Source organism: Gallinula chloropus (genome assembly GCF_964237585.1).
Source record: "Gallinula chloropus genome assembly, chromosome: 23".
NCBI classification, from domain to species: Eukaryota; Metazoa; Chordata; class Aves; order Gruiformes; family Rallidae; genus Gallinula; species Gallinula chloropus.
Genome location: NC_140108.1, coordinates 5789902 through 5814957, shown reverse-complemented (window position 1 = coordinate 5814957; position 25056 = coordinate 5789902). Strand labels below are relative to the sequence as shown.

The 25056-nt window shown below is 56.3% G+C and overlaps 1 protein-coding gene across 3 annotated transcripts; it reads left to right on the top strand.

Annotated features, from left to right (window-relative positions):
• Window positions 1-311: 311 nt before the first annotated feature.
• On the top strand, window positions 312-24380 carry PLEKHM2 (pleckstrin homology and RUN domain containing M2). 3 transcript variants are annotated; one of them, XM_084274625.1, is made up of 20 exons: window positions 312-375; window positions 10809-10915; window positions 11043-11152; window positions 11615-11714; window positions 12185-12272; window positions 12706-12892; window positions 14612-14671; window positions 17299-17536; window positions 18665-19447; window positions 19683-19752; window positions 19841-19931; window positions 20242-20306; window positions 20627-20715; window positions 21169-21301; window positions 21389-21579; window positions 21835-21900; window positions 22211-22370; window positions 22591-22770; window positions 22855-22971; window positions 23316-24380. In XM_084274625.1, the coding sequence occupies exons 1-20, from the start codon at window positions 316-318 to the stop codon at window positions 23451-23453; spliced, it is 3033 nt and encodes a 1010-aa protein (XP_084130751.1). In that variant the 5' UTR covers window positions 312-315; the 3' UTR covers window positions 23454-24380. The 3 variants fall into 3 exon arrangements, 2 of the variants coding, with proteins under 2 accessions (XP_084130751.1, XP_084130752.1); XM_084274626.1 differs by lacking the exon at window positions 14612-14671; XR_014617822.1 differs by lacking the exons at window positions 22855-22971; window positions 23316-24380 and having other exon boundaries at window positions 22272-22370; window positions 22591-22630.
• Window positions 24381-25056: the final 676 nt, after the last annotated feature.

Genomic DNA, 25056 nt, shown 5'->3' with positions numbered 1-25056 from the left:
GACCTCAGTTCCTGGCGGAGCTCGCTGCCCGTCACGAGTGCGGCTCCGCTCCCTCCTCTCCGCGGGGCCCCGTTCGCCTCCGCGCCCGCCGCGGGGGGCCCCCGGTGCGGCCATGGAGCGCTGAGCGGCAGCGGAGGCCGGCAGCCGGCGGGCCGGAGCCGGGGCCGGGCCTGGGCAGCCGGCAGGACGGAGCCGGCCGGCGGGGAACGGCGGGGCGGCGAGCGGGCCCGGCGGGCGGGCCGGCGTTCGGCCTCCGCCGGGCGAGCGCGGCGACGGGCGGCGGCAGCGGCGGCGGCGGCGGCGGGCGGAGGCGCCATGGAGCCGGCGGAGGTGAAGGACCGAATCCTGGAGAACATCTCCCTCTCCGTCAAGAAGGTGGGTTGCGAGGGCCCCGGCGTGGGGCTGAGGGGGCCCCGAAGGCTCCCGGGGCCTTGGAGGCTCCCGCCCGTCTCTGAAGGGGCTGTGGGGACGGGGACAGCCCTGGGCGCTCCCCCCTCGGCCTTGGGGTGTCCCCGGGGAGCTGCCTCTGCCTGAGGTGCGGGGCTGGCGGACACCCCCCGGGAATCCCCGGGCTGCTGAGGCGTGAGGCGGGGTCAGTCCCTCAGGACCCCCAGCACCCACGGTGGGGACACTGGGGAATTCTTTGGGACAGGAACTGGGGGGGCAGTGGGTGAGGCACACCTGGCATCCCCTCTGCCAGAGGCCAGGGACAGCGGCCTGTCTTCTGTGCTGGTTTGGGGATGACCCAAGGGACACCCTGTGCCAGGGATGCGAAGGTGGAGACATCCTTCTGCTGGTGCCATGGGACCCCACAGGGACACTCCAGGGGTGAGGGGTCTGGCCCCCTGGCCCACCCTGTCAAAGTGACACTGCCAGGGTCACCCCAGGAGCTCTACTGATCAGGGTATACTGGGGTGTACTGGGTTTCCCCCTTATCTGAAGCAGGGGGTAATCCCAGATCCTGGGAGGGGATCCCAGATCCTGATGTGATCCTGGATCTTGGGGGGAGTCCCTTTTCCTGGGGCTCTACATGAGGGGTATCTAGCTGAGTCCAGGACTAAACCCTTCTTTGAGAGGTCCTCCCTCCAGCCAGGCATATGCTGTAGGTTGGCTGTGCCCTGGTCTGAAGACACATCCTGCATCTTTCTCCTCATCCTTCTGCTTGCCTCTCACTTCTGGCCCCTTGGCATCTGCTGCTGGTGTGAGCGATTCTTAGAGCCTGTCCCTTTGGTGGGGAGTGTCTGTGTGCTGGCACAGGGGCGACTGGGACACTGGACTCTGGTTGGGGTGGTGACAGGAGTGAGTTGTTAGGATGTGCTGGAGGTTTTGAGTTGGGCCACATGTCCTGCCTGCTGCATGTGTGAGCTCCAGCCGTTGTGGAGAAGGAACATGAACTCTGTTTGGGGAGATAGAGAGTCTTGTTTCAGCTTTCAGCCCAAGTTTTTGGGGGTAAGGAGGCTTTCTGGACCCATTGGCATTCCTCCAGTTGTTGTTTTTTTCCGCTGCCTTATGGAATGGGAGTTTTCCTGTCCTCTGCAGTGTGACCTGAGGTGGATGTATCTGTGAAACCTTGTTTTGCAGAGACCATCACAAGAGAGTTCTTGGTGCTGTTGAGGAAGGGGTGGCCTGACATCACCTGTGGGACGTAGGTGGGATGTTCCCATGGGGCTGGAGCCCCACTCCTGTGGGACGTAGAACGGACATGCAAACCTCTCCCAGCCTTTCTCTTTCCTTCCACTGGTGACCCCATCCTCTGGTCTCTCACCTTTCCATCCTCTTAAAAATTAAGGAGAATCTTTCATCTACCTGGAAATAAGAGGACATTCAGCCTGCTCCAAGCTGTGTTACAGTGAACTGCAGCACTGCCCTGGCTGCCTCAGTTTCCCTGTGTGTATAAGGATACACTTCTTCTCACACAGGATTCACTGGACATACTGTATGTGCGTTCAGAAAATCCTTGGAGGCTCCTGTTGGAAATGCTATAAAATCTCCTTCATCTTCCTCTCCCTACCTCTGGGTCTGTCTTGAGTAACTCCCTGTCACCGGGATTGTGTCATGGGGCACAGAGCAGCTTTCCAAGTGCCTTGCCCCTGATTGCCACAGCTTCCTAGCTGTGTAGGTTGCTCTCTCCTTACTTTCGCCATCGTTGCAGGTTTGAGTTGTGGAGAGGAGGTTTTGGAGGTGTTTGCAGTGGTGGTCATGCCTCTCCAAGCTCCCAGATGATGAGAGAGGTTTTCTCTTCTCAGCTTTATGGACCCAAAGAGGAGTTTGTGGATGCTCAGCAGTCCATGGACTGCAAATCAGATGTTGTTTTAGAAGGCAGCCAGGACTAAACCCCACCTTGGGACTGGGCAAGCTGGCACAACCCACCACTGAAGGCTGAGGTGCCTGGTTATGATGTAAGGCTCTGAGTAGCAGCAGCAGTAAAAATACTCCAGATCTGGACCATCCCTGTACCTCACCCATGTCCTGGAGATTGGGGGTTCCACTCCATCACCTTGGTGTCCCTGCGCTGGGCTTTTCTGAGGAGTTCTACGTCCCTCTGGAACTGAGGGGCCCGGAATTGGACCCAGTACTCCAGGTGCAGTCTCACCAGGGCAGAGCAGAGGGGGAGCAGGACCTCTCTTGACCTTCTAACCACCCCCCTTCTAATCCATCCCAGGATGCCATCAGCCTTCTTAGCCACGAGGGCACATTGCTGCTCGTGGCCATCCTGCTGTCCCCCAGGTCCCTTGAGTTCCAGCACACCTCCAAGGGTGGTGTTGATTTCCCATCTTCACCGTGTCCTGCCTGGGAGGTAGAAGTTATTTCAGCTCTTGTTATGTGGCCAGTGCGATGCCACAGAGCTCCTCACTCCTGTCTCGTGACCGTTTCCTCTTCCCCATCCAGCTGTCTGCTGGGGGGGCTGCTTCAGCACAAACTGCTGTGCAAATGGGTGCCTGGCCCTTCTTTTTCCCTAATAATTAGGGCTTTATTGAGGCCAAAGGCTGGAGCTGGGTGTGGTGTGGCTCAGTGTGTGCATCCTTTCAGCCGTGAGATGGAGATCCTGGTTCGCTCCAGCGCTCCTTCTAGCAGACAGTGCTGTGTGTGGCAGCAGTGGGATGAGAGCTGCTTCCTGGTACCTCCCAGTTGGTTTTCTGCTGTAATAAGCACGCTAGAAATGCCAGCAGCTTCATACCCATCCTTGGCCAACCGTCTCCTGGTAGCTAGAAGCTGTCACAAGTGACCTGGTTGTGGTAGCATCGTGGGTTTGTGTGCTCCTGTTGGGTTTCCATGCCCTTCTGGATGTTGCAGTGAGTTAAGGAAGGATTTCTTGCTGTCCTGCCTGTGATGAGGTGGTGAGAGCGCAGTGCTCCTTGTTGTGAATTCCAGGAGCTAAGCTTAGAATCAGAACAGAGCTCAGAATCCAAGGTTTTGGGGCTCCCTTCTTTTTTTTTTCCCAGTCTTCTAGTGGCTTTGAAGGACACTCATTCCCACGAACTCTGGAGCAGCTGATCCTGGGTGCATGTCAATCAGGTGGAGTGACGTTTTTTTTGCTGATGTTGCAGGAGTTCTTGCCAAAAGCTCTGGCTCTGCTCTGGTTATGCATGACTTTGGGAAGGTTCCCACTTTCCCCCACAGGGAATTAATGCCGTGTCTTTTCTGCTTGTCTCCAGACCAGATATTCAGCCCTGTACCACTGAGTTGTCTCTGGAGTTCCCTGGGCTCCCTGAGCTCTGCCTTGCGGCGTGTCTCCTTCTCCTGCACGGCAGGGGAGGCTGGGTTTGGAGATGGCTTAGTGCCCATGTCCTGGAGAGGAGCAGGTAGTGCTGGAGAGGAGCATCCCTCCTGGAATCACATCGGGAAGGTGCTTATCTCTAGCTGGGTGGATTTAATTAGCCCAGCCACCATGACACAGAGGTAGTGACTCCAGAGATGTGAAAATAGCTGGGCAGTGACTTGCTTTGTGCTTCCCGTTGAGGGGCACCTCGCTGGCTCGAAGACCACAAAGGGGTTTTATCTCTGCCAGGGTATTTCCTCTCGTTCATGTTGACTCCAGGCCACATCTGCTGTTGCTGTGGGGAGCACGCAGCAGGGACCAGCATGGGTACATGCAGCCCACTCTCCTTGGCACAGGCCTGGCGTGCCCCTTTGGGATGTGTGCCAGGTTGGCCAGTCTGCCAGAAGCCCCCAGCAGAAGCTGTGGCCACAGCCTCACAGAGCTCTGAAGTCACCCATGAAGACACGAGGGTTGTTCAGGTGCTTTAAGAAGCCTGTGAACACTCATGGCTCTGACACGTTGTGTTTCAGTGGCCTTCTGAGGCTTGATGAGTGAACCAAGCTGCTTGCTGTGGTTCTGCTGAGAGCACAGCCGTGTGTTTCTTGGATTACTTGAGTATTTCAAGGTTTCTCTCTCCAGAAACTCCTAGTGCAGCATCCTGACACGGGCCTGGTGATGACAGGAGGTTAGTCTTCTGTAGTTCCAAGGGGATTGGATTCTGCAGATACCTGAAGTGATTTCTTCATACTCAGAGGAGGTGTTTCTCAAAACCAGCTGTTGGACAAGGCTGTGATAGCCTTTTGGGGAGGAAATAATCCCGTTTGTTGTCCTGCCAGTACCACAAAGCGTTTTTCTGGGAGAGCAGTTGGTTTAAGAGGCTGAATTTTGGCGGTGGGTCCTGTGCAGGGAGCTGAAGCCCTGCCTCTGAGCCTCTCCGAGCCCCTGGTTGCGCAAGTTCAGTGGCTGTTGAGCCGTTTCAGCTTTCCCCACTTCTGATATCCTGCTCCAGGAGGAGCAACCGAAACAACCACGGGCCAGAGGGCTTGGTCTGCTGGGAGAGATTCAGAGCCGGCGAGCAAGCAAGGAGCAGCAGTGTGGGAGCATCGCTGTTCCCAAGACTCACAGGGCACAAGCACCCTGTGCTCACTTGTTTTCATCTCTTTACCATCCAGGCTTGTTCTTTTCCTTCCCATGACATCTTGTTTTGATGTTGTGCTGAGCGTGTGACCTGCCCACCTGCCTTCAGTGAGCACGAGGACTCTGCTCCACGAGCAGCCAGCTCCATGCCCATCCCCTGCTCCCTGCGCTCTGCTCGCTGCCACGGTGCAAATAGGATGTTCCCTCTGACTTGCAAGTGTCACCCCTGGAAAAAAACCTGTCCCTGGTTGAGCCACTCATGGGTCCAGCCTGCTGTGAGGTTTGCCACTCAGGAATAACGAAGGAAAGCTCTGGAAAAGCCTTTGGGACTGTGGGAACTGACAAGCGTTATGTGTCCCAGGAGGTGACAACCTTGGGAATGATTCCAAGCTCTGTGTTTCCAGCCATGGAGCATCTTTGCTGTGGGTTTCAGCTTTGCCTGTTCCAGGCTCCTGTCTCTACACATCACAAAGCACGTTCTGCTTCTCTCCAGGCTGCTCCAGCATCACTTGTGGTGCCTCTAACACGTGGATGCTCCGAGCGTGCTGATGCATTTCATCCAGGCGAGGTTTACTGAGTCCAGGATGGGAAGCTGGGTGCTGAGGCTGCTGCTGGTTTGGAAGCTTGTTGTGAGAAGTGTCAGATCAGGTATGCAACCTTCAGAAAGTCCTGCTAGAGCTGAAGTTTCAGGGCTTTGTGTTATACAAGTGTACAGTGATGCCCCTGCCTTGCAATTCAGCTGGCTTTTATGGGTGGTAGGGAAGAATCAGAGTTTCTCAGGCAAAGAAGTTCAACCTCCTGTTCATCCATTTGCCAGTGAATGTCTGTACTTCCCTGAGCAAGTATGAGAGTTGCTTCTTTATCTTCTTATGTGTCTGTCCTGTCCCTTCCCATTGCCCCTTCCCTTGGATTGAGCTGTTATCCCCATGTGCCAGACAAGGTCAGTCTCCTGACACCTTTTTCTGGTGCTCATGGGAGCATCAGGCTTGCTCCTGAGGGTGCTCAGCGCTGGGGGCAGCCCCAGATGAGTGCCAAAGACCCTAAACCAGCTTCTTAATCAGCATTTTTTTAATCACATTGTTGGACAGCTTTGCAAGCTGTGCCCACAGAAAACCCTGTTTGGGTTTGTTGTTGCTGCAGAGGGTTATTCTGGCTGTGCAGCCCCGTAGGTAACATGCCACTGTCCTTATCCAGCTGTGCAGCCTGGTGGGAGAGGAGGTGCTGGGACAATACTTGGGAAGGGTTTTGTGTCCAGCAAAGGGTTTGCATCTTCAGCTGCCTGCCTGGATGGCTCATGAAACAATGTCCTCCAGGTAAAACACCTACTTGATAGCTTGGAGAAGGTGTCTTCCCAGCTGCTGGTGAAAACGGTGAGAAGACAGGAATTGAGGTGGAAGAAGGGGCTGCTGCAGCTCCTGTTAGGTCCTGGCTGTCCACTTGCTGCTCTGGGGTGTTGCTTTTGTCTTGAATTCCTGCAGCTGAGGAAAACCCCTCTGCAGGCTGTGTGCTGTGGGTGAGGGGGCGGGATTCGGAGCTCCTCTCGCCTTTACTGTGCTGCTGTGGTCAGGGAGCTGAGGGAACACAAAGGGTGCCCTGACTGGGCTGTTTGCTTTCCTTTCATCATGTCTGTCCTGCCAGGGAAATACTAAAAGCACAACAGGGAAATGAATTTGGTGTTGGAAAGCTGCTAGTTGAAACATCTGCGGGCCAGATTTACGGTGAGGACTCGGTGGGGCCAGCTGGGGTCAGGTCAGGAGACTGTATTTATATATTTCAATCAGGTTGGAGAAATACTGGAGAGCTTTCAAAGGACATCCACAGGAATGATTGGATTTGGAGACTGGACTTGGCAGTGTGGCTGCCTGGTTGGTTTTTTTGGTGGCTCTCACAACACAGGAGCTTTGCAGATGAGCCTGGAGAGCTTCACACTCACTGGCCATGGTGCAATTAGCAGGCTATAAAATTGTGCAAGGGATATCCTCTGGTGTGCATGCCAGCACGGGGTGTGGTGTAGCCTGCAAAAAATACCAGCTCCTGATTGATAAACAGCAACTCAGCCCCCAACCATTGACAAACAGGGGGTTAAATCCTTGGTGGGGATAAGGTGAGGGTGTGGGGAGCACAAAGACTGTGTAAACCAGCTCTCTGTTCCCTCTGCTTTCTTCTCAAGTGTGTTTAACCCCTCAGCTGTGAGTGTTCAGGCTTTTGTAGCCAGTTCAGTGAAGCAGGTTCTGTCCCAGGCTGTCACAACATCAGCTCTCTGGCCCAGTCGGGGCTGCAGCGTGGTCTGGGTGAGTGGCAGGGCTGCCTTCTGCGTGCCGACCACACTTATTTTGGCCACAGGAATGTCTATAAATAGTCCTGGGTCAGAGCTCGAGGCGTTCACCGTACCCCACAGGAGTCATCCATCCCAGCCAGCCTTCAAGCTTCCAGTTCTGGAGAGGTGACCCAAGTAGCTCTTGGTGAATTCTTTTTACCCTTATTCCTTCCTGATTTTCCCAGTCTCCAGCCCGTCTCACCGCCCAGGTAGGTCAGGGAGCTGCTTTGAGGATGCTTCATAAAGCTTGGTCACCACCTCCCAGACAGGTCTGTCTGCCACGCTGGGATTAGGGAGAGGTTGGTTTCAAATGGGTCGTCCGTGTCTTACAGCGATTTGCAGGAGGGAAGGAAGCACTCAGCAGAAATGTTCAGGACAGTGCCTGTGCTGCACAGCCAGGGTTGGGTGCTGGGATCATCCCTGGTCACTGCCACTGCCCTGGGATGCTCGTGGTTGTAATTCCGACAGATTTTTAACTAGGTGGATCTTGGAGCAGGCTGAGGAGCCTTTTAAGAAGCGATACAACTGGATTGTGTTCACCAACTGGGAGAGGTTCTTCTGTGTGTGTCTTCACCCTTCTTCCCAAGCTGAAAACACCTCCCCATCAGCTTCTGCAAGTCCCAGCCTCCTGCCACCCTCACCCCAGAGATCTTCAGGCTTGTTCTATCTTGTTTCCTCCACGGACACGTGGCAGCTGGGCAGGGCTTCACCTGACCGATCTCACTCTTGGGCCGTTTGTGTCCTCTGCTGGGGACTGTGAGCTGGTGGTGGTGGTTTTGGGGGGGGGATGCTGGAAACAGGGCTGTCCTTGACGTAGCACCAACCGTCTGGTGGTGGCACATCTCTGTGCTAGTGGGAAGGGATGAGCCCTTGGTGTGCTTCCCTGTGATGACAGCTCGACTGGGAGCTCCTGAATCCACACCCGAAACTGCTGAGCGTGTGTTTGCAGCTCGCAGGGTCCCACGTGCCTGGGGCTGGTGTGACCCCGTGACTGAGCAAAGCACAGCCTCGTCAGCTCATCCTCTGGCTCCTGGTGTCACAGAGGGGCAGGCTTCAGCCTTTTGGGGTTGGTTTGCTCTGAACATCACTACAGGGCTGGGTTTTCCAGCAGCATCCTGAGGAAGAGGATGTGATGAAGGGCTCAGTGGTTTGGGCTGAGCCAGAGGCTTCGTGCTCCCTGCAGAGCAGCTAAAAGTAACACCAAGCCTTAATACAGCACAGAAGGAGCCCTTCAAAACCTGGGCCCCTTCACAGAGGGGATATTTGGCTTTTCTGGGGAACAAAAATGGGTTGTTCAGGGATTCACTGGTGCTTCTTGAAGTTGAGATGACCAGTTAGCGTGGTGGCATCCTCTGATGGTGGGAGCAGGTTGGTCCGTGCAGCAGCCAAGGGGGTTGGGAGCTGTGAGCTGGCTGCACGAAGGACTGTAACAAAGACACAAGTTATTTTTGGAGAAGGAAGGAAAGAAAAAAGAGGAAATGCTTCTATTTGCTCATCTGTCTCACTGACCAGGCTTGGGGTCTCTCTGTCATGGGGAATTCCTCCAGTCAGGGACACAGACGGGCTCCAAGTTCCCTCTGGGATGACCTCCCTGAGCTGTGTGTGTGGAGCTGGCTGAGTATCTCCTTGGGTTTAGCAGAAAGCTAATGCAGGGCCTGCTTATTTTGGGGGTTTCCCCCAGCTACATTTCCTCAGGGGAGCACAGAGCCTGCAGAAACACCCGGGACAGGAACCCTCCTCTGAGGATGCCCCAGCTCTCCGCAGAGGCAACAGCCTGGTTGGGGCAAGCCAGGAAACTTTTGCCTTTGAATCTTGATGAAATAGTTCTTGAGTAATGGGATTTGAGGGCATTCTGCTCCCTGCTTGTGTCTGGGCTGCCTATTAATAGTGGAAATCATCTGGGATAGCTTCCTTCCAAAAAAACCCCAGGTAAGAGCTGCTGAGCTGAAACACTTTGGGTCTCACCTGGGTGTTGTGAAAGGTCCGTGCATCGCCACAGCACCCGTGGGTGGCTCTGCAAACAGAGCAGTATTGCATATTTCCTTCCCCAGGGGATTTACCTTCTGGAGTAGACAGGACAGGGACTGGCTGAGCTGCCCCATGTGATGGGATGAGGGAGTTTGGCTGTGATTCTTCAGGGCTCAGCAGTTCTTTCCCACGTAAGGGCTGGGACCTGCTCCGTGCAGGGACACGCCTGGCTCTCCCCTCTTACCTAAGAGCTCCAGAGACAGCCAAGGTCTCCAAGCCAGGAGAGTGCTGGAGTGAGATATAGTCCTGTCTTTCTGAACATTGTTGGGAACAGTTCCCCAGGGTCTGTGAGGTGCCCTCTTGGTAACTTTTACATTGAGACTGGGTAAGTTTTCTAAAGGAGTTTCTCTGGCTTGAGTAATAATTCAGGAGGAGAAACCAGTTTCTAAGGACAGGTCGGGCTCGACAAGCACAAGAACATCAAGTTTTGGGGTATTTTAACTCTACAGTCGAACTGGTGAGGTTTGGTAAAGATATATTGGGTCACCAAAATGATGTACATATGGGTGACGTGTTGTCATGGCTCAGGTGAACCCTGCTCACCATCCAGAGCCAAGAAACAGGGCATAGGCAGCTGAGGTTACATCCCAGGCGAGTCATCTCCCTACCTGGGTGCTGGGTATGCACAGGACAGGGACCTAGATAGTTCTGTAAGCTTCAGGGGCTGGAGGAGGCTGGTGGGTGAGCTCAGGGGGGATGCAGGGTTTGGGTGTAAGGGGATTTCTAGGATTTCTAGCAGGTTTTGTGGAAGCAGAAAAGCAACATACACTGTGTGGAGCCTCCCAGGGCTGCTGTCAGCAGACCGACTTCCACCACAAGTGGGTTGACCAGGCGTTGCTGTAGCCTCTCCCCAGTGGAAGCAAATGACTCGGGATTAATTGAGCTGCCTTTCCCTGTCCCTGTGACCATATCTGCACCCTCCAAGTCCCTGCTGCTGTCCCAGCCTGTGTTTGAAAAGCTGGGGCAGGTCTCAGCTGCCTGGCATCAACACCCAGCGTCAGGTTGGTCACTCGAGCTCTGTCCCTTCCCAGGATGCTGAAACCATGCTGAGATCTTGCACGGATTTAGCTGCAAGAATGAAGTTCCTGGACTTGGAGCATCTTTTTAGACTTGGAATCAACCCCTCTCCCCAGCTAGGGTTTCCCATGGCACGACGCTGAGACTTTGAGGAGGGAGTTTGTCCGTGGCAGAGCTAAAAACAGAGCCCAGAGCTCTTGATTTATTTCTGCTCTGAACAGCTTTGCGATGCCTGCGCCCCTGCAGAGGAGCCACCGGGTTCCTGCTGCAAAGGAGGCAGCTGTACAGCTCAGCCTGTCTGCTCTGCACAAGGGTGGTGGGTTGTGCAGCCATGGCCATGGTGCTGGCATGTCTCTGAACTGGGGATGAGCCTCAGTGGGTGAGGTTCTCCTTACTGCCTTTAGGGTAAACCCATCTCTAAGTAACCTGCATTGGGGTTTAGCAAGCTGGGTGACTAAAAAAATGACTTCATGCTGGCTGTGTGTTGGCATCCACATCTGCCCAGGTGGCAGAAAGGGTGTTTGAGCCATGGCTCTCTTTTTTTTGCAGCTGCAGAGCTACTTTGCTGCCTGTGAGGACGAGACACCAGCCATCAGAAACCATGACAAGGTGCTGCAGCGGCTCTGCGAACACCTGGACCATGCTCTGCTCTACGGGTAAGCGCCAAGCAGCTGCTGGGCTGCTTCTCGCTGGGCTCTGCTAGGTGGGCAGCCATCTAGTAATTGGGGTGGAGATAACAAAGCTCTTCTTTAACCTTCCCTCTGACCTTCCTCATCTTAACAGCCTGCAAGATCTCTCCTCGGGCTACTGGGTGCTGGTCGTTCACTTCACGCGCCGGGAAGCCGTCAAGCAGATCGAAGTGCTTCAGCACGTGGCCACCAACTTGGGGCGCAGTGAGTATTCCCAGGCACTGCCCCAGCTCTGCAGGGCCAGTCTCCCTTTGGGGACGTGTGGCAGGAGGCCCAGGCTGGTTGTGCTGGCCCCGTTGTTTGAGGGTTGGAGCTCCAGGCAGACCGAGGGAGCCAGCAGGCAGCTCCCTGGGAATCCAGCCCTAATGGCACGATGGCTCTAGAAATAACTGCATCGTGCCTGGGGATCAGGTGTGGGGGCAGAGACGTAGTCCAGCTTCTGCTGCTGTGACACCAGAGCGATCTGCTCCTGGAAGTGTTCCTGGCAGATGGGAGGCATCACCTCTCTTGCCCCAGAATGTCTGGCTGTAGCTGTTGTTACCCTGAAATGACACGAATGTGAATGAACCATCTGAGGTGGTTGAACTCATTCATGGTGATTTCCAGCCTTGCTTTGCTTCCCAGATGTTTCCCCATGGATAAATCTCTCTGCTGCTTTCTTTTCAGGCCGGGCATGGCTGTACCTGGCCCTCAATGAAAACTCCTTGGAGAGCTATTTGAGGCTGTTCCAGGAGAACCTAAGCCTGCTGCACAAGTACTACGTCAAGTGAGTATCCCAGCTTGTTCCAGTTCTTGTTTGGGCACTGGTTGGCATCCCTTCTTGCCAGAAGCAAGCTCTAATTTGCCAGTGGGGAACAAACAGGTCCATCAGCATCTGACCTTTTCTTGCAGGCTTTGCATGATTGGTTTAAAGGTCCCAGATGCAGATGCACTGTCCTGTGTAAGAGCCTCCAAGCATCTCACTCCCAGTTCCAGATGTACTCTTTACATTATGTTTTCCAAGGAGCTTCTGAGCTCTTGTCCAGGGACCCAGCTCCAGTGGATGCCTGGGAATCTGGCTGTAGCTTGTTTTGGGATAGCTCACATGGGATATTTTGCCTGTCCTGAGCCATGTGTGTCTGACGTTGCTCTTAGAGGCTGTTTGTAAACACACCACCAAGAAAACAGAAGCATGCTTGTAGCTATGTCTTCTCTTTCCCACATCTCTAAAGCTCTTCTGTTTCATCCATGCTGCAGGAACGCTCTGGTTTGCAGTCACGATCATCTGACCTTGTTCTTAACGCTGGTGTCTGGGCTGGAGTTCATCCGCTTTGACTTGGACCTGGTGAGTGTCTTATCTTGGCTCTGGGAGAGGGGGGTGTGGAGCAGGGTGGCCCTGGGTGGCACAGGGCTGCTTGGCCCAAGGTTTACTCGTAGTCTGGTTGGCCTACAGCTGAAATCATGAAGGTGCCACTCTTAGGAAAGGCTTTAGGCTGGGATCTTTGGAGATCCAGCCGTGGGATTTATTCCTGTCGCTCAGTTATCCCTCTGCACTCCTGGGAAGAGGAGCGAGGTGGGTGTGGGGAAGGCAGCTGCAGGGCGGTGGATGGGGATGCAGTACTGGTGTCCCTTGAGGTGAACACAGAGCCAACCCTTGGTGGAGCTGTTGGGTTTCCTCTGAAAGGTGACAGGAATGGCTGTTCCAGGACAGCACTGTGGTTTTCACCACACTAATAACTGTGCAGAGCCCGACTCACCCCACGCCCTGGTCTCTGCAGGACGCTCCTTACCTGGACCTGGCCCCATACATGCCAGATTACTACAAACCCCAGTACCTGCTGGACTTTGAGGACCGCCTGCCCAGCTCTGTGCATGGCTCTGACAGCCTGTCCCTCAACTCCTTCAACTCTGTCACCTCTACTAACCTGGAGTGGGACGACAGCGCCATCGCTCCGTCCAGCGAAGGTCAGTGGTCTGGTCAGGGCTGTGCACTCCCACACCCCACTTTGGCTGAGCTGCTGGACTGGTTCTGATGCCAAATGAGGTGGGAAATGATGGGCTGGAAGAGACCAAAGCAAGAAGCAGCAGATAGGCTGTGAGTCTCTCCTCTCTTGCCTTGGGAGGTGCTGGGGTTTAAGCTGTGGACACCCCTTTGACTCAGACCAGGGGGGAAAGACTTTCCCTGCTGGTCACCTGAGGCCACGTTTCCATCTGGGGGGAGGTTGTTTCAGCAAGAACCAGTGAAATCCCCGTGGAGTGAGATCCATGCCCATATCTGAATGCAGCTTCCAGTTCAGTGAGGTGTGCAGGGCTGCAGAGGATCTTTTTAGACTGCTTTTTGTGCAGTCCAGAGACCCAGCTACACTGGAGGTGGTGGGGAGTTTCCAGTGGCTTTTCTCCATGTCTGCAGCCAGAGAGAAAGGCAGCCAGTGGTCTTGGAACTGCTGTTTTATCCTCTTTATGCATCTTAACTTGAGCAGAGTGGGCAGGATATTGTTCCTGATGAACCCAGAAGACCTTGTGCCTGCCCCTTAACCTGCTTCAGGCTGGAGCAGGAGCTTCTCTGCCTCATGAAATGTGTTCACATGAAGGAGCAGCTCTGCTGCTGCTCTTCCTAATCCAAAACACGTGCTGCAAGCGTGAAGGGATTTGTTTTCAGGGCTGTGCTGATGCCAGAGGCACAAGGAGCATAGCAATAAAAGGCACAAGAAGCTTCTCTGTCCCCAGAGGTTTGGCATGAGCGTGCTGCACCCCTGGGCTTGTATTCCTGTTCCTCCCTCAGCAGGACCCACTTTGGTGCCAGCACATCTCCAGCCTGTCCCTGTTAACCAGGCAAAGGGTGGCACTTGGGTTTGGCTGCGTCCTGCAGCCCATTTGGTGGATGGAAACTGAAATGCTCCAGAGAAGAGGGGTTTGGAGTAAGAGATCCAGGAGGGTTTTAGAACTAGACATGGGGGTTTGGCATTGTCACAAGCTATTCTGTGTGTGCCAGCAGCAGTTGTGATCTGTGCCTCAGTTTCCACACGTGGAGAGGGGGTTGTTGGTGGTGTGCAGATGCCACCCCAAGCTGCAGGACGGGGATGGTGACGGTGGGGGAGCCTCGGAGAGCCGGCGCTGCCGCTGCCTCTCCGGCCTGGAGGGACTGAACTTCAGTAACTGTCTCACTGCTCATCGTTTCAACAGGAGCCTCTCGTCACCTTGGGAGTGTAGGTGAAGCTGGGGATTTTAGGATCAGAGGACAAGTTTTTCCCTTTAATCAGACCCCTGGCTTTGCAAACATTAATGAGTCAAACAGCAGAGTATCTGTGGGAGGTAAGTGTGAAGTGGGGAAACTGAGGCACAGAGCAATTGAATTGGTTCACAGAGGGGATCCCTCATTAGGTAGCAGACATTCTTCTGGTTTAGCTTTCCAGCAGCTTGGAGAACAGAGCCTTCATCCTCCCCTGGCCCCGTGGTGGCTCCCACCCCACACACATACCCAGCAGGAACAGCTGTTAGCATGGCTGGTTCCCATTTACATCCATATCCCCTAACTCTCTTCTCATGCATTTCAGATACCAGTGGAAGATTGTTTTGTTTCTCTCCCACCTCCCTCCCCAAATCCCCTTCACACTCTTCCCCTGTCCCCCTTCCCAGCCCACTACTTGTGTTTCTAATCCTGAGTTTTATCCCTCGTTTTTGTAGATTATGATTTTGGAGATGTCTTTCCAGCAATGCAGACCATGCCCAGCAGAGACTGGGAAGGTGGGACATACTCATCTGTTACAACATCTTCTTTTTCTCTCCGCATTGCTGCCACCTGAAGCTTGCTGCATGCTCCTCCATTCGTTTCCTTAACAAGCAACCACCACATCTTGATGGAATTGGGTAGAAAGGAGCAGGGAAAGATCCCCCCAGGGTGGGAGGTTGTGTGTCTCATCTCCTGTGAGACCACGTGCAGAGCTTTCCCTGGCTCCTGCACACTCACCTGGCTGTACATCCCAGAGCAGAGGGATGTTTTCCTGCCTCAGTGTCTCCTAGATGCGTCTGCCCCAGCGCTCAGCATAGCAGGTGTGAGGCTGGAGGTTGGAGAGTGGTTCTGGGGCTGCTGGAGGCACAAAGGAGCCTGTGAAGTCCAGCTGGCAGCAGGGATCAGTGGCTCTGGAAGGAGCGTGGCCGTGGCAGCTGACCTCACACCACAGATTTTCCTCTTGGGGGTAAAGCACACAGGATGCTGATTGGAAAAGCTGATCCACCTTCTCTGATTTCCTGAAAGCCCTGGAAAGCAGCTGGATCCATGCTGCTTTCTCTCATCTGGGGCCTTTTGCAGGGATTTACCTGGGAGCCTTTGTCTTCTTTGGACCCTGCTCAGCTCTACCAAAACATTCCTCTTGAAGCTGCAACACCCAGCACTTCCCTGTGCTCAGTTTGGGTCACTGTGCTGCCCCTTTCCCCTTTCCCCTTTCCCCTTTCCCCTTTCCCCTTTCCCCTTTCCCCTTTCCCCTTTCCCCTTTCCCCTTTCCCCTTTCCCCTTTCCCCTTTCCCCTTTCCCCTTTCCCCTTTCCCCTTTCCCCTTTCCCCTTTCCCCTTTCCCCTTTCCCCTTTCCCCTTTCCCCTTTCCCCTTTCCCCTTTCCCCTTTCCCCTTTCCCCTTTCCCCTTTCCCCTTTCCCCTTTCCCCTTTCCCCTCTTTCCACTTCTAAACCCAATGTGTCAGCTCTGTCTGACCTTCACAGTGAAGAGCACACACCCACTGGAGAGATCAGGTTCTCCTTCCTCCCCAAACAGTCTCCGTGCCCTTTGCACATCACAGGAGGAGGAGACCCCTGGCTTTACCCCCAGAGGAAACACCCCCACGCCCTGTCCTTGGCAGCTGAAAGCTGGATGGGGCCTTGGATGCGAATTGCCTTGGCCAGGACCACCTCAGTACTTGGGGAAACCTGCCTGGACTCCATGTGGGTGGCTCTCGGGCTCTTAACACGCTCCCTCCCATCTTCTTCCTTACCCCACTCACAGAGATGCTCAGAGAGGGTTTAAAGTGTCCCTGGAGCTTGAGCACACACCTGAAGGGTACAAACCACGTTTCCAAACCCAAAACCTAGGGAGGAGCTTAACCATGGGCGTTGGGTGCAGGCTGGGAGAAGCTGAGGGGTGCTGGGGGGGACACTAACCCCTCTGCTTCTCAGAGGCACGTGTGGTTCCAATGGGATCCACCCCTGCTCCAGGCTGGGTTCCTGCATGCTGAGCAAAACCCTGGGCTGTGGCAAAGCTTTCATCATCCCTCCCTGCCAGGGTAGCTTCCTGCTGTGTCCCTTTTCCTCACCATTCATACACACAGCAAGAGGTTAGGAAAGCTGGGGCAGTTCCCTGCTAACAGGTTGTGGGGTAAAACTTTGTATTTGGGACAAAGATCATTTGGTCTCAACAGAACCAGGGGAGAGCTTAGGCAAAAGAAGTGACATTTGTTTTGGTGGCAGGGGCTGGGAGCTTTTCAGGGCTTTATTTTCCCTCTAGTGTAGATGTTAAAAGCCAGGGCAGGAGTTTCAGCAGGAGCCACGCAGCGTTTTGAGATCAGCAGGCACAAACTGCCTTAAGTAGGCTTCTTGATGAGGGGTTTCAAACCCAGCACCCCCCAATCAGTCTGCTGGGGCAGGTGGTTTCCCTCCCTGCCTAGCAAGAGGCTTTGGGAGCGAAGGGTGCTGGAGCAGAGAAGGGTGTGGGTAACCCTCCTTTAACCATGGCTTTGTGGTGGATAACTGAGCATGACTCCTGTAGCCCCTCTCCTCTGCTCCTTTTCCCTCTGAAGACTAACACAGGCTGAGCCATGACCTGTGTGTGCTGCCCTCAGACCCCCAGTGACTGTCCCCCCTCCTCTGCCACGCTTCCAGCCCCTCTGTGTGTGTCTGGTGCGAGCAGCCAGCTCCATGAGGGTCACTGCTGCTCCATGGGCTGGCTCCCTTCTACCTGAGCAGCACCTTCCTGAGGCCCCATGGCAAGGGAGAGGCAGCAGTGTGGGGCAGCAGCCTTGTTAGCTCGCTGACATCTCCTTAAGGAACACCACAGCCCCCAGACCCCTCAGATTCCTTCCCAAGGATCCTCCCTCTACTTCCTAACCCAGCTGCTGGCTCCTGGGTGACTGAGCTGTTATTTCCCAGTGGGTGCAAATCGCAGAACGATGCTGGGTTGTGCACTGGCCTCTCTGTCCCTCCTCACCTGTGGTGATGCCTGAAGCTGAGCTGGTCCAACAGCTCTGCCAGTGCCCAGGATGGTGTCACTGGAGCAGCCTGGTGACCACGTAGTGCCCCGAGCCCCCAGAGAGCAGCTTCACTTGATTTGACTGGATCCAGCTGCCCAAGATGACGTTAATCCCGCTCTTCCCTCCTTGTCTTTGCAGATGGAGACCTCACAGACACACTCAGCTGCCCACCTTCCACTGCTTCAGAGGCAAATGGCAGCAGCAAGGCCTCTGTGAAGAGCCCGACCCAGCGTTACAACCCCTTCAACGAGGAGAAGGCTGACGCGCCGTCCTCCACCGACACCACACCGGTGCACACAGCTTCCCAGGAGAAGACAGAAGCCACCCCTGAAGGAACAGACCAGTCTGAGAGCTGCACGGAGCTGGAGGTCATCAGGTAGGGACAGAGTCTGGAAACACCCCCCGAGTGTCATCTGTCTGTCACCAGAGCTTGATGATGAGACACCCTGTCTATCCCAGGAGCCAGTGTTTGTGGTGCAGCCTCCATACGGTCATGAGAAAGGGGCTTGAGACCTCCAGATCCTGACTGGTGCTCTGTAGGTGTCACCAGAGCTGGTCCCTTGGGCCTGTGGAGCTACAGGCTGGCTTGACATAAACGCCTTCACCAGATGGTGTGTAGCAGGGAGCTCAGGGGAAGCCCTGGGCTGCTCTTTGAAGCTCTCTGGCTGGTGGCAGCTTAGCAGCAGCTCTGGGCCTCTCACCTTCCCTCCCATCCCTCCTCTCATTTGTAGCTGTGGCTAAACCTGTTGAAGGAGATGCCTCTGCAGAGCTGCTGGCCTGTGTTTGACTCCTGGCAGAGGAGATCCCCGGGGGTTCCTCAGAGCCCTTCACCCAGACAAAGAGCTCCAGGCTCTGTCTGCTCACACCCAAGGACAGGGGAACCCCAAAACCAGCCCAGCAGGCCCGTGCTTCCCTCTTGCACCCTGTTTTTCCTGGGAGGAGTGGAGGAGCTGGCTTACATCACACCCATCAGTCCTGCAGACACAAGGGAAGGGGAGCACCATGCTCAGGTCCCAGTCCATTGTGACCTGGCAGCAGTTTTGGGTGCCACAGGAAGCCCAAAGGCTCCCGCAGCTGATGTCCCCGTGGGCTCCAGCCTGCATCTCCCTCTTCTGGCAGGCGGGGACACAGCAGTCCCATGTCCCCTTGAAACCTTCTACCTTCCCAGCCCCTTGCACTCTCTCAGACAGGGATTTCTCCACATCCATTTGTGACCCCCCCTTTGCAGCCAAAGGAAGCCCAGGGTGCTGCATTAGCAGCTGATGCCTCTGGGGTTTTTTGGAGAGGAAGGAAACAGTGTCCATGCCCTGCTTTTCATGTGATGGGTGGCACGGAGATGGGGGCCCTGTGGCATCACATTGAGTGATGTTCTTGAGCTCAGGATCTCTCTGCAGCAGGGGAAGTTTCCAAGGAAGGTTGTTGGGAAGGGGTGGGATGCCTCTCCGCCCCCCAGAGATCGAAGTGGACGCAGAGGAGTGACGTCTGTTGGTCTTTCTCACTGCAGGTTGGCCAAGAAGAAGAAAACAGGCAAGAAGAAGAAAGCAAAGAGTGAAGAGCCAGTGAGCAACCCTGCACCCCTAGCGCCCGAGACCCAGCAGGCCAGCGGGGACAGCGGCATCAACGGGCTGAGTGACAGAGAGGACTCCCAGGGAGACGATGGCCCCGCGGCCACGGGGGGAGAGCCGAGCCCGGGTGGGCAGGAGGAGGAGGGTCGCCAGCGCTCCACCCTCAGCCAGCTGGCTCTGCGCATCCCCGAGATGAAGGACACGTCCATGGAGAGCGTGGGGCAGCCCCTGAGCAAGGTGATGGACAGACTCAACGGGCAGCTGGATCCCGGGGGCTGGAACGCCCCCCTGGAGCCCCCCGGGCGGTCCTTTCGGACTGGCACGCCAGGGGACACCCCAGATGGATCGTCCTCTGGCGACTTCAGCGAGGGGATTTCAGCCCCCATGGACTTCTACCGCTTTACCGTCGAGAGTCCAAACGCTGCTGCACCAGGTGGTGGCCACCATGACACTCCAGGGCCTGGCCAACCGCCACATGTTTCTGGTGGCCCTGAGGCTCCTGAAGAAGAAGAAGAAAGCAGAGAGGGAGAAGCAGTTGGGGCAGTAGAATCTGGAGGGACAAGTGGTGAACCCCAAACTGTCCAGACAGAAACCACCAAGCCCCAGGCTCTCCATGAGCCCAAGAAGGAGCGGCCCAGCCCTTCCCTGAGCAGCGCCGAGGACTCTGGTGTGGAGGAAGGGCAGGGCAGCCCTTCAGAGCTGACCCATCCCTCTGAGTTCAGGTGAGAGCTCAGCAGGGAGAGCATCTTCCAAACAATCCTGAGCTCCAGCTGGTGCTTTTCCCTTTGCCCTGGGTTTCTGGAAGCAGAGCAGAGACCATCTCCAGGATGGTCATCTTCTCCAGGAGGAGAAGTTCCTGGGGGGTGCCCAACTGATGGGTAAATTCAGCAAGGAAGGGGATTCCTAGATCCACCCCATCCCCTGGCTACATCCACCCTCTCCTGTCTGTCTCCCCAGGGTGGATAACAACCATCTCCTCCTGCTGATGATCCACGTCTTTCGGGAGAACGAGGAGCAGTTGTTCCGGGTAAGGTGGTTGCAGTTGGATCTCCCACGGAGCACCAGCTCTGTGCCTGCATCAGCCGTGGGCTGAGAGCTCTTCTCTCTCCACACAGATGATCCGAATGAGCACGGGGCACATGGAGGGGAACCTGCAGCTGATCTATGTCCTGCTGACAGACTGCTACGTGTACCTGATCAGGAAAGGTATCCTGTGCCGACAGCCTCTGTGCTCAGCTGCAGGGAGGGATGCTTGGGGCTTGGCTGTAAACTAGGGCACTACAGCTCGCTGCCTTCCCTGCCAGCTCCTGGCTGGCTCCCCCATGTCCCCTGCAGCGGTGGCGGTCTCATTAATGAGCTCAGGGTGACTTGTCCCCGGAGGAGCCCTGGGACACATGTCCCGTGGCTCCGTGCTGCCTGGGGGACAGTGTGGTTTGCAGGGCTGTCGCTGCTGCTGCATTGCAGCCCGGATTGGGCTCCTTTCCCCCCTTCACGTGGCTCTTTGTGTCGGTGCCAGGGGCAGCGGAGAAGCCGTACATGGTGGAGGAGGCCGTTTCCTATAATGAGCTGGACTACATTTCGGTGAGCACAGCCAAACCCTCTTCAGGGGGAGCAGGAGGCGAGTTGGGGGGGGTCACTCCTCACCTCTCTGGTCACAGGGATGTCAGGAGCATCATGGGGGGTGTTCTGTGGGCCTCTGTGTTGGTGCAGAGCGTTACTAAAGAGTCTCTGAGGCTGGGAGAATCAGAAGTCATTCCCCCCTCTGTGGGGTGCCCAGCTTGCTCGTACCATGGGTAGCAGAGCCACTGCTGAGCAACCAGCTCTCCCTGGGCCAGAAGCCAGGTTCAATCCTGCTCCACCACCCCTCTTTCCCTTCCCTAAACCGCTCCTGTGTGGTGCAGGTTGGGCTGGATCAGCAGACGGTGACTCTGGTGTGCACCAACCGGAGGAAGCAGTTCCTGCTCGACACCGCGGACGTGGCTCTCACCGAGTAAGCGGGGACCGGGTGGCAACCCACAGCGCTTTCCTCCTGGGGCCTGGGACTCAAGGAGTGCTTTGGGAAATGCAGGAGAGACCAGTGACAGCCCCTCACCACAGTCTCCTGTGACCAGAGGGGGTTTGGTTTGATGCCACTGGCTCAGTGCTGCAGGTGTTGGGTGACACAGGCTGCGCGTCCTTTGTGTCGCTTGGGAGAAGTAGGGGTGAGGTCTTGGCCCTGGGTCTTGCGTGGTGTTGGCTCAAGATGGTGACCTCTTTAGAGCCTGGGTTGGGATGAGTGATCATCTCCTGGTCTCTCCCATCTCCTTCTTGGAGTTCAGACTTTGGTCTGAAGGTTGAATTCAAGACCCTTTGGTCTGGAAGCCCCTTCAGCATCAGAGCACCTGAAGGAGAAGAGGGGCTGTTTGCCCTGGCCTCACCAGAGATTTTCCCATCTCCTCCTCAGGTTCTTCTTGGTCTCCTTGAAGTCAGCCATGATCAAAGGGTGCCGGGAGCCACCGTACCCCAGTATCCTCATGGATGCCACCATGGAGAAACTGGCACTTGCAAAGTTTGTGGCTCAGGAGTCCAAGTGTGAGGTGAGTTTGGATACCGCAGCCATCGCTACACGTGGTGTAGCTCACAGGAGACTCCCTCCCATTGACTTCTCTGCCTGATGCTTGCAGGCCTGTGACGTGGTCGTGCGTTTCTATGGCCTTGTTCACTGGGAGGACCCCATGGATGAGGCGCTGGGTCCCACCAACAACAGCTACACCTCCACCGAAAACACGGTCACCAAGGACGGCATCCTGCACTACAAGGCAGGGACCTCCTACCTGGGCAAGGAGCAGTGGAAGACCTGCTTCATAGTGCTCAGGTGGGCTGTGGGACAGGACTGGGTTGAGCCAGGGCTTGCTGGAGGTGGCTCTGGGACCAGTTTGCTGCCCAGGAACTTGTTGGGAGGTGAATAGGACCTGTCTTGTCACCTGAGAGGCCAAAGCCACCAGCTTTAGGCTGTGTGGGTGGAGGGCAGGACAGGAGTGGCTGTGGGACCGAAGGTAGAGCGTGTTCCTGTGGTTGCTGGAGCTGAGCTGACTCCAGTTACCATCTCTCTCATCTTCCCCAACGGCAGCAATGGGATCTTGTACCAGTACCCAGACCGCACGGACGTCACCCCTCTGCTCTCCATCAACATGGGGTAAGCAGGGATCTGGGGCTCTGTGGGGTGTTTGGGGAGGTGTTTCGGGGCAGGACACGGTCTGTCCGTGCCACGGGACACCCTGCTTGGTCCTGGCTGGGTGTGGGTGCCGCTCACTTTGGCCTCTGGAGGGCTCAACTTGGCTCCACCATGATGCACAGAGACAGGGGCTGCCCTTGGAGAGCCACAGGAAACGGGGCGCCCAGGAAACGGGGTGACATGGGGCACGGGGAGGGTGGGCAGAGGCTGCTGTCAGGCCAGTGCCGGCCTGTCTGTCCTGCTGATGTCCATCCTCCCCCCTCTCTCCCAGCGGTGAGCAGTGTGGGGGATGCCGGCGCTCCAACACCACCGACCGGCCCCACTCCTTCCAGGTGATCCTGACAGACCGACCCTCCCTGGAGCTGAGCGCCGAGAACGAGGAGGACATGGCAGACTGGATGCAGTACTTCTGCCAGGCTGTCTCCAAAGGGGTGAGCTGGGAACAGGCCCCCAAACGTGGGTCATGGACCCCCTCCTTCACCGGGAACACCTTCAGGGAACAGCCCAGCCAGCACAATGCTGCCGTTGGGAGCAGGGATGTCTGGCAGGGATGGAACAGGCAGGTTTCTCCCAAGCCAGAAGTGCTGCCCCACGGAGATGGGGGCTCCTTCGTGCCAGATTTTAACCCCCCCTCTTCCCCACCCCGTGCAGGTGATCCCCCAGGGCGTTGCCCCTACGCCTTGCGTCCCCTGCTGCCTCGTGCTGACGGACGAGAAGGCGTTCACGTGCCACGAGGACTGCCAGACAAGCTTCTTCCGATCGCTGGGCACCACGGAGCTGACGGACATCACCGCCATCTCCACGGAGGCTGGGAAGGAGTACTGCATCCTGGTGAGCATGGTGCCTCAGGGCCAGCCAGCTCAGGGCTGGGGAAGGACCACGGTGGTAACACCCAGCCTCTCTCTTCTTATTTAGGAGTTTGCTCAGGACCGCAAGCAGTTCCTGCCCCCCTGGGTCCTCTATTTTAGTTGCACTACAGAACTGGAGAGGTTCCTCTCAGCACTGAACACTGCGTGGAGGAACATCTACCAGGTGAGCGTGCCAGGCTGCGTCGCACACTTACCCAGCACGGAGGAGCAAACGTGGCCGGCATCTTCTGAGGAAGGTGTGGGTGATGCCAGCTTTCCTATGAAAGGCAGGAGAGCCACAGAGCTCTGTGGCCATGTAACCCTAGGATGGGAGATTCAGAGCCCAAGCCCCCTGGCCATGAGCATTGAGGGCTGGCAAAGGGGAGTGGGGAGGAACTGGGGTCAGCCCTGTCACCCTCCATCCCCTCTGTCAATGACAGAAGCGATTTTCCCATCAGTTCCTGAGGTGATGGGGAGAAGCAGCTGGTGTGTGTTCCCCTCCTGACGGCCTCACACGTGTCTGTTCAGGTCGATCTCCTGCACAAGGCCATTCTGGACGCTGCTGTCAAGAAGAAATGCGAAGACGCTCAGAGCCTCATCGAAAGCGCCTGGCAGCGTAGCGACAGCCTCTGCCGCGGGCGAGCGGAGCGGGACCCGTGGTGTTAACCTTGGCTGGAGGGAAGGACAGCTGACAGGGGCCCGTTTTCGGAGAGCAGGGCCTGTTATCTGGCTGCACTGCAGCCAACTGGCACCTCCAGCTCTCCTGCCATCGCTCACTCCCCACCCAGAACGTGCCTGCAAGGCGGGGACCCCACACGCCGTCCCTGCTGCAGACATCCAGCGCGGTTTTGGGGAGTAACTGGACACTTCACCATGCTGGAGGTGAAGCTGAAGTCGGCTGCCTCCCTTGTACAGCCGGGCAGCCACCCTGCACCCTCCTCATCCAGCTGTCACAGGGCAGAATCATCCGCCTTTCACGGAGTAATAACCCGTAGTAACGAGGGGAGAGGGTGGGAGCAGGGTGGGCTGGGGCTGAGCGTGTCCCCCCTGGCGTGGTGGGGAGCAGGACCGAGCTGTTCATTTTAGAACAGAGTAGGGCCGTGGAGGTGGTGAGATGGGAACACTAAATCGCTACTCTGCATGTTTGCTCCTTGCTAATACAATCACCGAGCCCGGCACCGCTTTGCTGCCTCCTCCTCTGGCATCTCCCAGCTCCAGGGGCTCTCTCCTGGGATCTCTGGGCATCGCACCACCACGCCCCAGCCTGTCGCTGAGACCTGAGGGGGGGGTAAGGAAGAAGGACCAGGGCCAAGAATTCAGCCTTGAATTACCCTGACGTGGTTTTAGCTCTTGGAAAACCAGCTTGAGGTTTGGACACTGGCCCTGGGTGCCGGGGAAAAGAAGAGGCTGAGTCTGATGTTCTTGAGGGGATGTTGTCCCAAGGCTGCCACCAAACGTGTCACCATCCTCTTGGCTCGCAGCATCCCAGGCCTGTGAGGACATCTCCCTGCTTGCCCTCTACAGCGAGTCCTGGGGGGCACAACCCCAGCTTTTAAATAACACCACCAACAACTGGGAGCCCTTCGCCTGTAATATACGTTCACGGGGCCTTTTTTGGGGAGAAAACCTCTGTGACTGAATGTACATGTACATAGCCCAGCTTCCTCTCCCCCTCCCCAAATAAATATTCATTGATAACTTGGATTTGCCCCCCACCCCCAGCTTCCTGGGGCAGATGGAGCCTGTGGTGCTGCTGTGGGGTAGGGAGATGTTTGGGGAGGACGTGCAGCCCCTCAGGTCCTTGCTGAACCCCAGCAGCGTTCGCCCTGCAGCGGGACACGTTCAGGGCTGAATTATCTGTCTGCTGCGTCCCCCTTTATCCCGCAGCCGGGAGCTACTCCCTGTCTAGACAAGAAATAAACAGCCCCTGGGCCAGCCCCCAGCACCCCCCACCTTCCCTGTTAACCCTCTTTTGGGTTTAAAGGGGGGAATTAGGGGGGATATGCGGGTGCTGGGGCAGCCAGGGGCAGGGAAGGACTTTGGGGGTGTCCCCCCACCCAGTCCCCAGAGCGGCTCAGCTGTGGTAACGCTGCCCTAGAAACAGGAATCCTTGAGGTGGGGGGGGAAGGGACACGACAGCGACCCCCCCACCTTGCAGCTTTTTGGGCCGGGAAGCTCCCAATTTGAAAGCGTTTTGGGGCGAAGCCAGCCAGGAGTCACCCCCAGAAGGCGGGGGGGGGCTCCCAAACTGCAGCCACAAGCGTAACGA